General features: G+C 39.5%; 2 protein-coding genes across 3 annotated transcripts in view; one reads left to right on the top strand and one right to left on the bottom strand.

Annotated features, from left to right (window-relative positions):
• The window catches only part of tram2 (translocation associated membrane protein 2), a 30,667-nt gene extending 23,728 nt beyond the window's left edge, over positions 1–6,939 (top strand). The window contains 2 exon segments of the mRNA XM_028797187.2: positions 1,457–1,608; positions 5,069–6,939. Of these exon segments, the coding sequence (XP_028653020.1) occupies positions 1,457–1,608; positions 5,069–5,142 (226 nt within the window). The 3' untranslated portion in view covers positions 5,143–6,939.
• Positions 6,940–14,040: 7,101 nt separating this feature from the next.
• Positions 14,041–16,404, bottom strand: part of efhc1 (EF-hand domain (C-terminal) containing 1) — a 67,299-nt gene continuing 64,935 nt past the window's right edge. For both annotated transcript variants that reach the window (XM_028797186.2, XM_051924609.1), the window contains one exon: positions 14,041–16,219. The gene's annotated coding sequence lies outside the window, so the exon portion shown is untranslated. The remainder of the gene's footprint in view (positions 16,220–16,404) is intronic.

Genomic DNA, 16,404 nt, shown 5'->3' with positions numbered 1-16,404 from the left:
CCTTTGACCGCAAGTTGTCTGTTCACAGCAAAATCTTCCACATGCAAGCACCACACCTCAAATCAACTCCAGGGCCTATTAACTGCTTAATTGATAATGACATAACGACGGACTTGCCCACACCCTGCCCATGAAACAGCCTTTGAGTCAATTGTCCAATTACTTTTGAGCCCCTGAAATGAAGGGGAATTGTGTTAAAAACTGTCTTTAGTTGCCTCACATTTTTATGCAATCGTTTTGTTCACCCCCACTGAATTAAAGCTGAAAGTCTGCACTTCAAACTGCATCGGAGTTGTTTTCATTTAAATTCATTGTTGGTAATGTACAGAACCAAAATTAGAAAAAAAGTTGTCTCTGTCCAAATATTTATGGGCCTAACTGTACCTGTCTCATTTTTCAAAAGCGAGTACCATCTTTAATTACCCAGTAGTTCCATCCATCCATTATCCAACCCTCTTCCTAACTACAGGGGTTCACGGGTGTCCTGCTGGAGCCAATCCCAGCCAATACAGAGCACAAGGCAGGAAACAAACCCTGGGCAGAGCGCCAGCCCATTGCAGGGTGCGCACACACACGCACATACACACACTCAACACCAAGCACACGCTAGGGACAATTTAGAATCGCCAATGCACTTAACCTGCATATCTTTGGACTGTGGGAGGAAACCGGAGCACCCAGAGGAAACCCACGCAGACATGGGGAGAACATGCAAACTCCATGCAGGGGAGGACCTGGGAAGCAAACCTGGGTCTTCCTAACTGCCAGGCAGCAGTGCTACCCACTGCGCCACCGTGCCTGCCACCCCCCAATAGTTTCCTTTGTTTTAAAATTCAAGTTTTTGATACTTGCCTACTAGCAGGATATAAGTTAGAGAGATGTTTCAGCTTTCAGCAAATGCTTTGGAATCTCCTTCATGGCCTTTCATATCAGGGGTTCAGTGATTTCCTTGCTAAATTAGTTACGCCATGTGTAAAATTTTGTTTGTTGACCTTTTGATATTTTTATTGCTCTCTTATATGCATACAGTGCAAAAAAACCATGTTGAATGTAGGAAAGATATCCAACTGTTTAATACTGGGAACAGTCGGCATTTGGTAGTAATGCAGAAGCTGGAGGCAGGAAATGAGGGACAATGGAAGAGGTCAAAGAACACGAAACAAAATAACTCGGAAATTTTACAAAGCACTGAAGATTTCAGCTAGCTTTATGCATGCTATAGAATTCTTGGCCAAAGAATCATGTTTCAGTACTTTTACCGTAGTAATGGAAGAGTGAGAATCAATGCTTTTGTTCTGAAAAAAATCAACTTTCTTCATGAAATCCAGTTTCCTCCCCACTCATTTGTTTGGTACTGATTACTTTTGAATATCTTAAATATTTGGAATATTATGATATTTACCTTCTGCTAAAAATCACACCATTTGAACCCATGTCCATCTGTCTCCATATCTAGAATGGTGGTGCTTCTAGTTGTTTGCTTCACTCAAGCATGGCTTCTTTGGAAATTCATTCATTTTCAATTGCGTCGCTGGAGGGAGTACTGTCAAGAGCAAGCGGCTCGTAAACGAGCAAAGCAGCAGGTTAAAGCTATCAAACGAGAAACTGGTGAGTGGTTTTCACTTTTCATCAGTGTAGTCCCTTGTATTGTTTCCCACCCATCACACTGTTCGCAAGCTGTTTGCCTGACCATTTTATTTATATGCATTTCATTGTGCTGTATCCTTGTTTCTCTTTTGTTTGTCTTCAGTGTATTTATAAAAATAAGTGTTTTTAAGTGTTGCATACAGTCTTGACTGAAATGAACTGAACGTCATTTAAAAATCTTTCCCACCAAAATACAAATTTAAGTATTGTTGTTACTGAACCCCAGCTCACTGTGCTATTAACTGCAAACAACATAAACTAAACAATTTAAAAATCTACAGATTGTTTTATAGTGTGCTGAATTATGCTGTTATCACATGCAGTCAGATCAGGAGATCTGTTTATATTTCACATGGATGTATATTTTCAGCTGGCAATGGCAAAGGGGATGATGGCCCCTTTGTCTTATTGTGCTTTTATCAAGTACATTTCATTTAGCTGGATGGTAAAATGCATAGAAAACAGAAAGAAACCTGACCTGGCCCAGGTAGTCCAAAAATATTTATATAACATCCAACCCATTGTTCCTCTCTTTATGCAGAAAATTGCTTTGACTTCAATTTTTCATTTAAAAAAAAACTAGGGGGCTCCGCCCCCTGTTCGCTTCGCTCGCCAACCCCTGGCGTTGGGGCATGACAAAGAGTGAGATGTATGAATTAGATATAGAATAGTGTGCAGGTTTGGATGAGTGTTTGGCATAGAGTAATGTTTTATTGGAATATTTCTTTGTATACAACATTAGTAGTAAAGATGGTGTCTTGTCTTTGAATGAGTCTTCCTTGTGCATGGATCATTTATAACTTTAACTTTAACGTCAGATGAACGTCGAACACGTGAGAAGGCAACATAAAGTTGTCCATGTCCAAAAACGGGTTCAGAGAGGTAGATGCCAACCTTGTCCATGGTTTGTCCTTTTGATTTGTTGATGGTCATGGCAAATGCAGGTTTAATGGTGAACTGTCGGCGTTTCAATGTAAAAGGTAATTCTAGGTCATAACTCGTAAGGTCAATTCTAGGAATGAGAACAGTATTGTTAGCATGTGATTCTGTAAGAACTGTTGTTTGAATAATACCGTTTTTAAGGGTAAGGTTGTGTTTTGGTCATCCGTCTGGGTTAATAGTGTTCAAATATTTGAAGGGTAAATTCAGATGTTCATTGTCGTCATCAGAGTCAACTTTGTCAGAGCTTAGAAAGAGCTGTGTCTCTCCAGGAAGTAATGAAATGACCTGGTTATTAATGTGATTAACATTAATATTTTTTTGACATAATATAGTGCGTTTTGTTAACCACATATGCGAAAGCAGTATGGGCCATTGCCTTTTGGTGGCTTGATATGTACTCCATTAGATGCAAAAGCAAATGAACTATTGTAGGATCTAATGCAGTTCATAAAGTTTTTACTTTCAGGCACATCGTTAGTTAGAAGCTTGTGTAGATATTCAGGATATGAATGTAAAGGAGGCAGTCTAATCTGCCCCTTTTGACAACAACGTGTAAATTCATTACTTGTATTGCCAGTTGTTTCTTCTGGGAAGTTAAGTGATTGACAATGATTGCAAATGACATTCATTATTCCCAATGAACTTTCCTCAATAGTGGACTCATTATTGAAGGCGTTGTCAGCCAACTGGCGTAAATGTTTAGCAGGTGTCTGGCGTTGATGTCCGTGACGGGCATGTTTTGCTTGTGGCGTTTGAGTGCCGCATTGTTGCATGTCCATTATTTGTGACGCGCTATTTTTGATTTTTAATTGATTCGCCTCCGATTTGTCAAAAGTCCGTTTCAGCCTACGTCGCGGTCAGTTGAGCTTTCTGCTTTTGGAGTCTTGCTTGCTTGTTTTCTGTCAGGTCATATGCGCGTTTTACACGTCTGCCTTCATTTATTCTGTCTCTTCGCTCCCTTTTTTTGTATGTCTGACACGCGAGCTCTTTCTTTTGAAATCGTGCTTGTTTCGATGCAGTACTTTGAGACGCGCGCTGTATGCGTCTTCGTTCATTGTGTCTGTCCATTTGGGCACGTCTCTGTAACGGGGTTACTTGAGCTTTGCGTTTTTTGATCTGAGACATTTTTTCTTCCGGAGTTTCCTTAGCGCCTTGTTCCCCCCATCCCCCGTTTATTTTTTTGTTATTTCGTGTTCGTGTGTTTGGTCCCGTTATCCGATCCGAATCGTTTTGTACCCGTGAGCGTGTATTCATGACTTTTTTGTTCCTCAGCGTGCGAAATATGGATAAGTAATAAGGAGGATCGCACTCACTGTTAATATGGTGCCTTTTCTCCAGTTGAACGGTTAATAGTGCTTTATTGTAAGGAGATCCACCTATCCTCCCTAATGTGAAGGTGTTGAGATGACGTATGTTTAATATGGACGTTTCCTTTAGATATGTGGCTTTGGGTGTCACTTCTTATTGATTTTGGGGGGGTGGGGGGGGGGGTGGGTGAGGATTGTTGTTGCGCGAGCGTCTTCTTTCTTTTTGTGTCGCATGGGCTTGTTGAATCCCCCTCTTTATGTGTGTCCCGTCCGTTGCTTGTAGGGTGTGTGGGGTGGTTTTGTGTTCTTTTTTTTTGTGTTCCATTGCCTTTTTAAATCCCCCTCTTGGTGTGTGTTCCGTCCAGTGCCTGTAGGGGGGGGGTATGGGGTGCCTTGCTGTTGTTCGCGAGCGTCTTCTTTTTTTTTGTGTGCTAGTTTCGTTTGCAATCGGTTTCGTGCGTCGCCTGCTTTTGACTTCTTTTTTTTCTGCCTTTTCCTTTTTTCTGTGCTCGCGCCGCATCATTTCTTTGACTCCTTTTTTTCTGTGGTCTTGTCCGCCTCTCGCGGCCCCTCATTTCTTGTTGCACACCTGCGCAGTATGTCTTTTTGCAGCTACGGCCCATGGCCGGATGTCCCTTGCGTCCATCCGGTTTAGCATTCTCGGTTAGTAATATGGATAGTTGCCTGTCTTTCTTAATTGACAAGTGGTAAAGACAACAGGGGAGAAGTTGCAGATTGTATTTATTCATAGTATTTTTTAGCATGTTTAATTATTGGTCTGCAAGTAAACAAGCCTACTAAGGCCATAGTTTTCCTGGTTGGCAGAGTAGAGTTGCTTTGTAGCATACCTCGTTTTAGCATCACATACATTTTATCAAGTGTTGTATCTAAAAGAGAGATCTCCAACCAAATCTGTAAAACCTCTCGTATGGTAAGTTAATGTTGTCATATCAAATTAGCCAAGCTACCAGCCAGTTTATTCATTACACAATAGCAGCAGCCATGCTAACTATGTAAACACATAGTTAGACAATGCACCAAAACAGTTTTGCTGGCCTTCTTTGCAGCTAAATCTTCTTTTTTATTTTGTCTGACAGCTTTTCAGGGTGGTACAGAGGATCTATACTGCAGAATAAGAATTACCAATGTTAGTTATTTTTTTCTCTTAATAGGATACCATGAAAATGGAGTAGTCAAGCTGGAGAATGGCACCTCTCCCAGGCCCAAGAAAATGAAATCTCCTTAAACCGAGGATATTTGCAGTTTTGGATTTGAAAATAATGGATAAGGATCACGGTTTTAGCCATGGCGGTGCTGAATGCATGATAAAGATAATGAAAGTGCTGAAATATCAGTGCACTGCATACCAGATGAGATCAGCAGTAATGTACTGTGTACTTCTTACAGTCTCTCCAGTGACCAGAACTCTTCAAAAATGGTCTCACATCCCACAAAAGTCTTCCAAGCAGTGGTGCAAACTTACATGAAAGTACATCTGTCAAGATGGCAATTTATGCCTTATTTGCCCAAGGTGTGCTGTAGGACTGTGCTCTTGTTGGACCTTTATTTCCATTAATAAGTTTTCCCATATCACTGCTTTATAATTGTTTATCTGGCTACTGGAAAGCTGTGCCCTGCCAAACTGACATTGCTCTGGTCTATAATTGCACTCAGTTATCACTTGCACAAAATATGTTTGGCATCAGGCAAGCGGCCATCGGCCTATTCCTAGTGTGGGGAAATTTTGAGCGATTGTTTTAGACATAATACCATTGTCTTTTGGAACTGAAGGAACAGTGCACAATTTGAAAATGGATGGCTAATAACAAATAAAAATGAATCTAACTGGATGGCATTGAATCTGTAACCACATGGTTCTCTGATTTAAACCATCAGACCTCCTACCTCACAGTCAATCTTTTTCCATTCAGCATCCCTCACCTCTTAGTGCTTATTATATGCTAGTTAGGGTATATTTTGATCTGCTCTCCATTGCATTTAAACTTTACTTTTTTTGTATTCCTTTGCCTTAATATTATATTTCACTGCTTTTCTTCACATTGCTTAACTTGATGATGAAGAGTTGTGTCCACTTCCTTCACTGGTATTGCACAGTTGTTGTTTATCTGAAGTTCAATATAAAATAGCACATTTTAATGTATAATTCACGCTGCCCTATAACATGTTTTCATTATTTACTTCACTGGTTTTCTTGCTTCCTGTCACCTCACCAAGTAGTTGTTAAGTACATTCCCTCTGGTATGTTGAAAAGGAATACCCAATCTGTATGTCTTTTTTTATTTGTGATCTTTTATTACAGGTAATCGGTATCCTTAAAATACAAGCGTTTTGAGTGGGGAACCATTTTGCTTGTGAAGTTGTTAGTAAGTAATGCTTGTAATTTCATTACACAGTTTTAACTATAGAGGCATGCTTTGAATTTCTGCTGAAAGAAAGCCTTTATACTTCGACAATGCCTGTGTCTTTTACTGGTTCAGTTTTTTAGTTCTGAGATCAAAGACTTTTTCATTGCCATGTACTTTATTGCTCTGGAACTATAAAGATGGTGCCTTATTTTGTAAACCAAAAAGTGTTACTAAACTGTTGTACTGTTTTGAATTCTGAATGTGAAATATAAGGTGTAAGTTATTGGTAGTAAATTTTATGTCAGTTTTGAGGTTTTAAACACCTTTAAGTGTAGACCACCTGTAGGTGTGCCTGACTTTGATGTGACTGATAATCCAGGACACTGAAGTCGGACATCTTACTTTTTTCAGTATCTCAACCGAGAGGTGTTTCTGAAACATCAAGTAGAAGATTTAAACCTTCAGGCTGGATTGAATGATTTGTATAGCGTAATGCCACTTTAGACTTTCATTCATCTTGTTTTTCAGTCCAGTTGTTTGAAAAGCAAAAGCCTGCATAGTTTCTAATAGTTACGAGAAAGTGATCATTTTTTTTGCAGCAGTTAGATGCTGTTTATAATTTACGGACCAAAATGTTTCATTAAAAAGACAAATAAATATGTACAGTATATATTCAACTTATGTGAACTTGTGTTTTCTTAAAACTGTTCATGATTTTTGGTTATCCAGCCTCCTATCCTCCCTCACTTATTCACTGTTTATGTCCTTTGGTTTAGAAAAATTCAGGCTCAAGGTTTCACAATGCATCCTATTAATATGTATTCTTTCTTGTAGCTCCTTATCTTAAGCAAAAAATCTCATAACATGGCACTGCAGAAAAGATGTGATGTGTGCACCTGGTGATGTTTCCTATTTCTTTTGACTTGGAGAACTGGGTGACTCCATATACAGTATGTTAGAAAGTAGATCAAGACAGATGTGCTTCCTTATATGGTGGTTACAGTTTGTTCCTATTTTATCATTTTCAGTCCATGGCAGGAAATGGGCACCAGTACAGGGAACGTCAGTTAAGTGGTGTTTGACTACTGGTGTAAACATCTGTAAATAAAAATGGTTCATCCAAATACTCTGACTTAGTCAGGGCCTTAATTACTTAAATGTAAGCACACAATAGACAGACATTGAAAGTTAATATACGACATGTAGATAATAGAAAGTGCTATACAAACATATACGAGAAGTTTTTGCTCATCTTCAACAGGAGAACATTCTAGTGCTGAATGAATGAATGACTAGATATACACTACCTCTCAAAATTTTAGGATGAATTAATAATTTTCCTGTTTTTGATAGAAATTATTCTTTTTTTAATCAAGATACCGTTAAATAGATTAAAAAATACAGCCAAGACATTGCTAGTGTTTCTAATGGCTATTACTGCTTGAAATACTGTAACTGATTTTAGTTTGTTATTCACATATGACTGCAAAGCAGCCATTCCTTCACAGTCCTTAGCTTACCCTTAATTAGTCCTGTAAAGATGCAAATTGGTTATTAGATAAATCTTTGTGATTGCATTAACACTGTTGAAACCTGTTACTATTCACTTGGGTTGCAAAGTACTGGCATTCCTAAAGTTCAACTCTGGGTTCAGAAAATGACCAAAATGAAACGGCTTTGTCAAGAAATATCTCAGTCTATTTTTTTTTTAATTGAAGGTTATTTCATAAGAGAGTAGAGGCAAGAAACTGGAGATTTCATACAAAGTGTCAATTACTGTCTTAAGAGTAGAGGACAAGCTGGAATTAAATAGAATAGAAAAAGAAGAGGAAGACGCCCAGCTGGGCAACTGCAATAGTGGATAAGGACAACAGTCTGTAGCTTACTGGCCCTCAGTTGGCTTCTACATTAAGTACATGTCAAGTAGATAGATAGATAGATAGGTAGATACTTTATTAATCCCAATGGGAAATTCACATAGTAATGTCATTTACAACAGAGAAAAGACCATTCATCATCTGTGTTCTTTTGCCCATTATAACACTTTATTTTTATTTGCCAGTTTCATGTGTGGCTTTTTCTTTGAATCTCTGTCTCTAAGGCCAGAATCCTGGAATGATCATTTTCCTGTAATAAGTGCATCTATGATCTGAGGGAACAGCTGCTCTTTTCTCGGTTCAAGAGAGGTGAATATTAGGGAATCCATTCCCGGGAATCCCGGGCTCCCGGGGATGACACAGTGCACAGGCATCTCACATGTGAACGGTTTTAGAACAACCGACACTTATTTTTAATAAAACTACTGCAATATGTTGACACCAATAAAAGACTAACCTTATCTACAAGCAGTTCATGCTGTCATATAAGTACATGTATCTTTAGTTGTGGTAATAAGAGCATAGAAAGCACAACGTCCTCACAGGTGGCGCAGTGGTAGTGCTGCTGCTTTGCAGTAAGGAGACTGTGGAAGATTGTGGGTTTGCTTCCCGGTTCCTCCCTGTGTGGATAGCGCTTTGAGTACCGAGAAAAGCGCTATATAAATGTAATGAATTATTTATTAACGTGTCCAGCGTGCGGTCGTCCAGGCAAGAGCGCACCTTCATGTAGAAGTACGCCAGCCACTGAGAAAGCATGCTCTGCTTCCACTGAAGTAGGCGGCACAGTCATCGGATACTGATACACTTGTTCTAAACAACGCCTGCACTTGCCATTGCTCTGAAACACCGCCATTTCAGCTTTTACTGATGCATCCAGTTTCTTGTCATCATTCTGTGATGGCAAGTTTCTTGGCACAGATAATGCGGATGCAACAGGCTGACGCATTGCAATTTCAAGTTGCTGTTCAAAGCTGTTGTCTGATGAAGTGCAAGCTGCAGCAATGGCGCCACCTTAATTATTTTCAACTATAAGTCTGTTATTTCTTGATCGATTTTTACACTTTTACATGCAATATATGCGAGCTTGGCTGTTCCCTTTTTCCTGGGAATTAAAGCAGTTTCAAAAATGTACGGGAATCCCGGGCTCCTGGTAATCAGGAGCCTGGGAATGGATTCCCTAGTGAATATTTTCTACCAAAATGATTTCAGTAGTAGAATGTTGATAGGAATTATGATGGATGAGAGGCATTCAGTCTGAAAAGTATATATAAATACATTATATCTGTATCTCACTAGACAGTCAGAATGTTTAATAATGCTATGATGTGGGTTTTTGGCCAAACCACAAACTCCTAACTTAAATCTTCCACTGTTGAGGTTTTTGAGAGTTTGTTCAGATTCCACATCCCTGATCCCCACTGTGATGTGGGATAAACTGTCTGACAGTTAAAAGCTAAGGCTACAAACACACTGAAATGTTTTTGCTTTAAAACTATCTCCAACCACAATAGCTTTTCCACATAGTTTATGAAAGTATCTTATTCCACATTAAGATGACCAAAAATTCATATAACATGTTTACACGTGGAGAACAGCAATGGCAAACACAAAAAAAAAAACGATTACTTGGTCTGACGATGAGGTAAAATTGTTATTGAGAGCAACACACAAAGCTGTTGAGAAAATGAAATGGAAAGGATCTAATCAGGGAAGGGCCAAATGATAACTACAAACCAATCGGTACATGATTAGAGTCTGCATTTTCAAAACTTTGTTTTCAGCCATTCACACTGCAAAGCTGAGCTGCCATTTTCAAAAAAATATACGGTTCTAACAAAATACCTTTTACAAGTCTCATTCGGGGGGGTTAAAAACACCGGGGTAGTGTGGACAAAAGGGAATCTAATGTCTGTGTCATAAACTGTAGCGTTGTGGACGTATCCCAAGGATGTCCTGATCAGAGGTGTTTTCTAGGCCTTCCCAAGATGGCTTCACTGCTATTTTAGTGCTTTCGTCTGTTCAATCAAGGAGCCAACAGTCACCAGCAGATACTCATTTGAAAGCTTGACTCTGTTCTTTAATCCAGGGATCGAAACAAATGACTGATTGAATTACAAAGCTGAGGTATACAGTATGAAGTAGTCAATCATAAATAACAAACATCTAGTAGAATTTCTCTAAATGTATTCAGACCAGGGTTTTTCTCCCACAGCTCTTGGTGTCTTAGGGACTATGATGTTAATAGGCGGTACCTGGTACTAACCTTGTTTTCTCTAAAAAGACCATACACTGTACGTAAATATATTTAGACAGTCATCTTATCCACCCAGTGTACCAACCCAGAATTTTGCAAGGTGCTCTATACCCATCCGCAGTCTCTGCTTTGAGGTAACTGATTCTGTTTCTAAAGGTAAGTCCAGCTATATCTACATTATGTTGTAATAGTCCGTGTCTCTTGTGAGCCCCAGTTACTTCCCATTTACTGAAGTGATATTCCATGTCCAATGAGCTGGCTTCCATTGCCAAGATCTTTTATGCCTTGATCTGTCCCACCTATAACATGTTATGAAGCTGGCATCATCTCTGAACTTTGCCTTTGCCTCGTGTGGGGTCAGTCAGTATGCCACCTAAATAGAGATTGGCCAGTAAATACGACCCCCAGATATGGCTCCAGAAGCCTGTCCCATTATCTCTGTACTGGTTATGGTTTCATTATGTTAAATGGCAATATAGTTCTGAAGTGCTAGTGTTCTGGCACCCTTCTTGGACTCTCTTGTTGATAGTGACTGTACCACAAGTAGAAGTAGAAGACTCCTCACAATCACACAATGGAAAATGACAATAAGAAATTATGTTATTGAGCCACAAATAAGACCAAATATAAAAAACTGAGCTGAAAAATTTCAATTCACGTAAATAAATGGTGCCATGAGAATCATTAAAACCATTTATTTAGCAGTTGTAATGAACACAAGAAATTTGACAAACAAGGGAAGACCATTCAGTCCATGAAGCTCTTTTGTTTAGCTAATAGCCAAAGGCTGGTTGATACTTGACACATCTGCACTGGGTGCTAAGGGCAGCACAGCAAACATGCTGCCACACTTAGAATGCACCCACGTGCTGTGTGTGGAAATTTTTCTAACTAAGCCGCGATGCAGACGCAGTGCTATGTATCCAAAATGGTGAATTTCAAGGAGAGGATGGTTACATGGGTGCCAGAATGATGAAAGAAGGGCTGAATTGGACTCAACAGGTCATCAAAGCGCGAGGATGATCTGCAAAAACATTTGAAATTCAATTGCTCATCATATATGTTCTCCACTCACAAGGATATTTTTCTCACCCTTTTTTTCCACCACTCTTGGTTGATGGGTCTGACTTCTCCCTTTCTTCCTCTTGAAGTCAGTAATGGCAGGCAAAACTCTTCTTCCATGACTCGGAGACATCAACACAAGGATCGAACACGCCACATCAAGTGTAAATGAGTTTTAGTTGCTCACCACGTGTGAGTTTTGTGTTACGGTCTATGTTCAGGCTTCACGTGTGAAGTATAAATCAAGTTTAAACTATCCCAATATCTCATCAAGATTCTTCTTAAAGGTGGTGAAAGTTTCTGCTTCAACTTCATGGCTTGGTAGTTTGTTCCAGATTGCCACAACTCTTTTTTTAAAAGAAATGTTTCCCAGTTTCAGTCCTAAACTTGCTTCCCCTTAATTTCCACTAGTGTCCTCGACTTTGTGATTCACCCTCAAGTTGAAAGAAATTTGCTGGGTCTACTTTATCAGGGCCTTTTAAGAAGAGCTGGGTAAGCAATATTTTCATACTAGCCTTTTATTTACTTACATACGTACTTCTCCTCCCATTATACCTTAAGGTGTTGAGGTCTTGAGCCAGGATTTTCATTTGTTCCATGGCCATCCTCCTCTTTCTGGCTGATTCTTTGTTTTCTTCCCATACTTTTCTAGTTCTTCTATGGGGTCTTATTTGTTCACTTCATTTCAAGCACCTTTTTGGGCTACCTGGTTTCATTCATCCTTATTACTGTACTGTATATGTCCATACCACTGTATCTGCATTATTTCTAGGATTTCCACAAGTGGTTGCGTTTCTAGTTATTCATGAACTCATATTTCCAATCATTTTTGTTTTACCTTCACCCTAACCATAACCTAATATCCTTCATTTTACTGTTTCTCAAGTATTGCCCAATATTCTGCAGTGTATATTAAGGTTTGTACAAATATGGATTTTGCAGCTGGAAATCCAAAATGGAAGCAAATGAGTTACATATCTTAAAATAGTTTTTTATTCCTAAGCTTTTGATTCCTACCTGGAATCATCATCAGAGGAAAATGATTAGACTTACAGAAATCCATGGCAATATATAGCGAATAAGGAGGGGAGAATTGATGAGGTGGGGTTCGGAAGCTGTTGGTCATAAAGTCTTACTTATTATTTGCATGTTCTGGGTCCAAATGTCTGTTAATGCTGCTTTCACTGGATATCCACATTTCGGCCAGTTCTGTGGCACTTTTAGTATTAGCTTTGAATTTTACTTGTACCGAGTCCCAATTAAATGTGTGTCTGGTTGAACATGTATGTGTTATGGCAAGCGGCTGGGGGTGATACACAGCCGGGACGCCCAGGAGGACCAGAGGAGGGCTTGTGCCTCCTCAAGACCACGAGGGGGTGACAGCCCTGGTTGCTTTGGGGGCCACGGGTACAGAGCTTTGAAGCTCAACCCTGTAGGGGCCCATGGTCACTGCCAGGGGGCGTCCGGATGCCTTGGCAGCCTTGGACCTCAGCACTTCCGCCACACCTGGAAGTGCTGGGGGGAAGAGAAGCAGGGACACCCGGAGTGCTTCCGGGGATGCAACTGGCACTTCCGCCACACTGGGGAGTGCCGGTGGAAGATTGCCAGGAAGCACCTGGAGCACATATATAAATGGGGCCGCCTCCCTCAGTTTGATGGCTGGAGTCGGGTGGAAGTGGACAAGTCTTGGAGCAGAGGAGTGGAGGCGGCGAAGAAAGGCATTGTGAGAGGGCCTGGACTTTGGGGTAATTGGTGCTGCAGCACTGGGTTGTGTGCTTCATAAATTTTGTAAATATTGTAAATAAACGTGTGTTGGGTGACAAAATTATGTCCGCCTGTCTGTGTCCGGGCTGCTTCCCACAGTGTGTAAGTTAGAGATTGTTGGTTCCTTTCTTCTGACTGCATTGCGATGTTCCTGTATACGTGTGTCAAGTGTTTTTGATGTCTGACACGCTTTACATGGTATGCTATGCACCACATTCCATGTCTCTGCCCACTATGGCACTTTGTTCAGAAATGGTGCAATCCCATGTTCTTTTGACCTTGGCTTGAATTAGACTAACGGCAGAGCGCAGTGCTGCATGTTTTTGAACTACATTAGCCATACGACACTGCTTTGTGTTGTATTGTATCAGCTTCTATCCGTTGCGGTTACTGCATCATTTTCAAAGTGCCTTTACTTTTTGATATACCCTCATATTGGCATATATTCTCTTTAGTTTAGACAGAATCTATAACAAGCGTGAACTTGTTCATCTGGAATCCTATAGAATGGCAGAAAATGTTGTCCTTTAGTCTGAAGGCAGAATTTTTATACGAGTGGCAGATTGAAAAAACAGGGTGCAGGTGGCAATGCAGACTATGGCCCTGTGCACCAAAGAGAAGAGCAGGCCCGGAGTTTATGACCTCTACAGTCTGTAAACATTACGTTAAGCAATTGTCAGACTCTATAGAGGCATTCAGTCTATTAATCTTATCTCAAACAGCCGACTACACTTTTAAGAAAGTGGAAGGCACTGCTTTATTACTCTACATCGAAATAGTCTAGGTTAAAGTAACCAGGAATAAGTAAACACACAACCAGCAACAATTCTGAAATATTTATTTGAAAAAATAGTTTACGGTACACCATAGCACAACATTTCTCTCCCTGAAATAGCAGTGTTAATATTTGACCTGTTGTTGTTGTTGTTGTTATCACTTTGTTGCTCAGGAATGTTAAATTCTTTCTGAATTCACCAATTCTTTAAATTTAATTTTGGTTTCTAATGACATTGAAAACTCCTTCTTCAGTACGTTTCCACCCCCTCCATATTTAAAGTGCAGTTTGTGCACAGGGTCAACTAACATTAACTGGAAAGTGGACTCCGATCGTTCCTTATGGATAATACTGTTGTCAAAATATAGCAAATATCGTCTGGGTTGTAATTGTACTCCTAGTAGTTCTGTTAAGTGTACACAGTATATTGAACGTCTTACTTGAATGTTCAAGCCCTCCAAGAGGTTGCTTTGATATCTCCGTAACTTTTTGGATGCCCCGAGCATTTGAGTTTTCACCTGCATTGCATTCTGTTATAATGGCCTGCTTTTCAAAGCATCTTGTGATGATGCTATAAAGATACTACAGAAAACAGAGACTCGCCAATTGATAGTGGTCCAGTTCTAATTCCACAAATACAGAGGAACCTTTGGACACAGTGTTATTGGCTGTTTCAAAACCGGCCATTTAGTTCAACAGTAGCTGCAAACACTTCTCGCTTTTAAACGTCATAATATACTGTCTGATGAGCCCTGAGGGACATCTCCTGTTTTTAGCCTCAGGATTGCCAGCACGTGCAAAGCCAAAAGGACTGATTTCATGATGAATCAAAAGGAATGGAAAGAAACCGGCTGAAAGAGCCTCCAAGTGATCTTGAGAAAATGTGGATTTCCTCCTTGTTGAGGTGAAGAGCTGGAACACCTTGAAGAACCAAACTAGACGTTATGAGACTCTGGTCCAAATGACCTATAGTCGTAGCAATTTTTTGTTCCAGTTTTGTAACTTGAAGTCAATTGCACTTCTCGTTTAATGAGATGTTATATGACATTTAGAGAGCCATTACCGACAGGAAAGGTTTTATTTCTCGATGAACTCGCATCCTTCAGAACACCGGAGTTAAGTTACTTCTACACTCTTTCCTATTCATTTGGTTTACTTTTATATTTCTGATTACTTCAATCAGAAAATACGGCACAAACAGCAAGCTAGCTAACACAACCCGTTTGCACCACTGTGTGTTCCTCATAAAGTAAATTGATTGTGGCAAATATTTAGCATGAAATAAAGCAACAAATAATTACAGGAGTCATCCATTCCAGCCCACTGATTTAACTTTTCTCTGAAATTGTAAATCAAACTAAAGAAGAAATTTCATACAACATGGGGCAGAAGGAAAGTACAGCTAAAACTATCTAGTTAAACATCAGGTATAAAGTTACAACAAAAATAGCTTCTAATAAAGAAGCGGTTGCAAGAAAAGTTGCTGACAATTGGTCTCACTAAATTAAAATATTTTAGATCAATACAACTTTATTTGTCCCCTGAGGTAAATTTGGTGGTCACCGTTGTGTGATTTTTGGGCTATATAAAAATAAATTGTATTGTATCATTGAGATTTTTAAGTGAAAATGAGCACGCTCCTCATAACCTGCTTCACCATTTTAAATTATTATTATTATTATTATTATGACGTGATATACTATAGCTACTGTTGCCGATAATAATAACTTAGTCTAATTATTTATGACTTTAACGCCCATCATTTAAGAATGCTCTGTAGTTTATTACACGACTGATGCAAAGTTCAGTGCTGCTTATGTCACCAGGTAAGGTGCGGACTCCTGTTAGAGTTAATAATTATTTACATACAGAGTACGCAGAGGGGAAATTAAAATTGGGGCTTTCTGTCAAAAATATCAAGTTGCTAAGTAATCACTGACCTAGCAGAGATACTTAGCTTTCCTAACAAACACATGCAAAACAAAGTTTATGAGAGTAACAAAAAGGGTAAGACACCACTACAGACAGGAGCACACATCACATATATAATAGAAGGCCCATAATTTCTTTGTTTCATTCTTTATGGCTATACGGACTTCATCAAGGTGACATTTGTACTAAATGTTTTCTTTTATAGTGTTTTTAAGATATATCAGGCATCAAAGGTATTCCAGAGGTCAATACCACTTTCTGCTGCAGTGTGTCATGAAGGCTTCCATCCAGATCTACAAAATACGAGAGACAGGTTAGTGTTCAGATGGTGTGATATAAATTGCTCAGTGCTGATACATATTTCTGGTATCATTAAGTCATTGGAATGATCAAGAAGAACATTAAACAGAAGAGCAGAATTCCCACTTGTATAAGCAATCACTAGTTGGAGGCCTTCCTCTCTCATTTTTTGCTGCCT

Source organism: Erpetoichthys calabaricus, chromosome 3 (genome assembly GCF_900747795.2).
Source record: "Erpetoichthys calabaricus chromosome 3, fErpCal1.3, whole genome shotgun sequence".
Lineage (NCBI taxonomy): Eukaryota > Metazoa > Chordata > Cladistia > Polypteriformes > Polypteridae > Erpetoichthys > Erpetoichthys calabaricus.
This window is presented reverse-complemented; position numbering and strand designations above follow the sequence as displayed.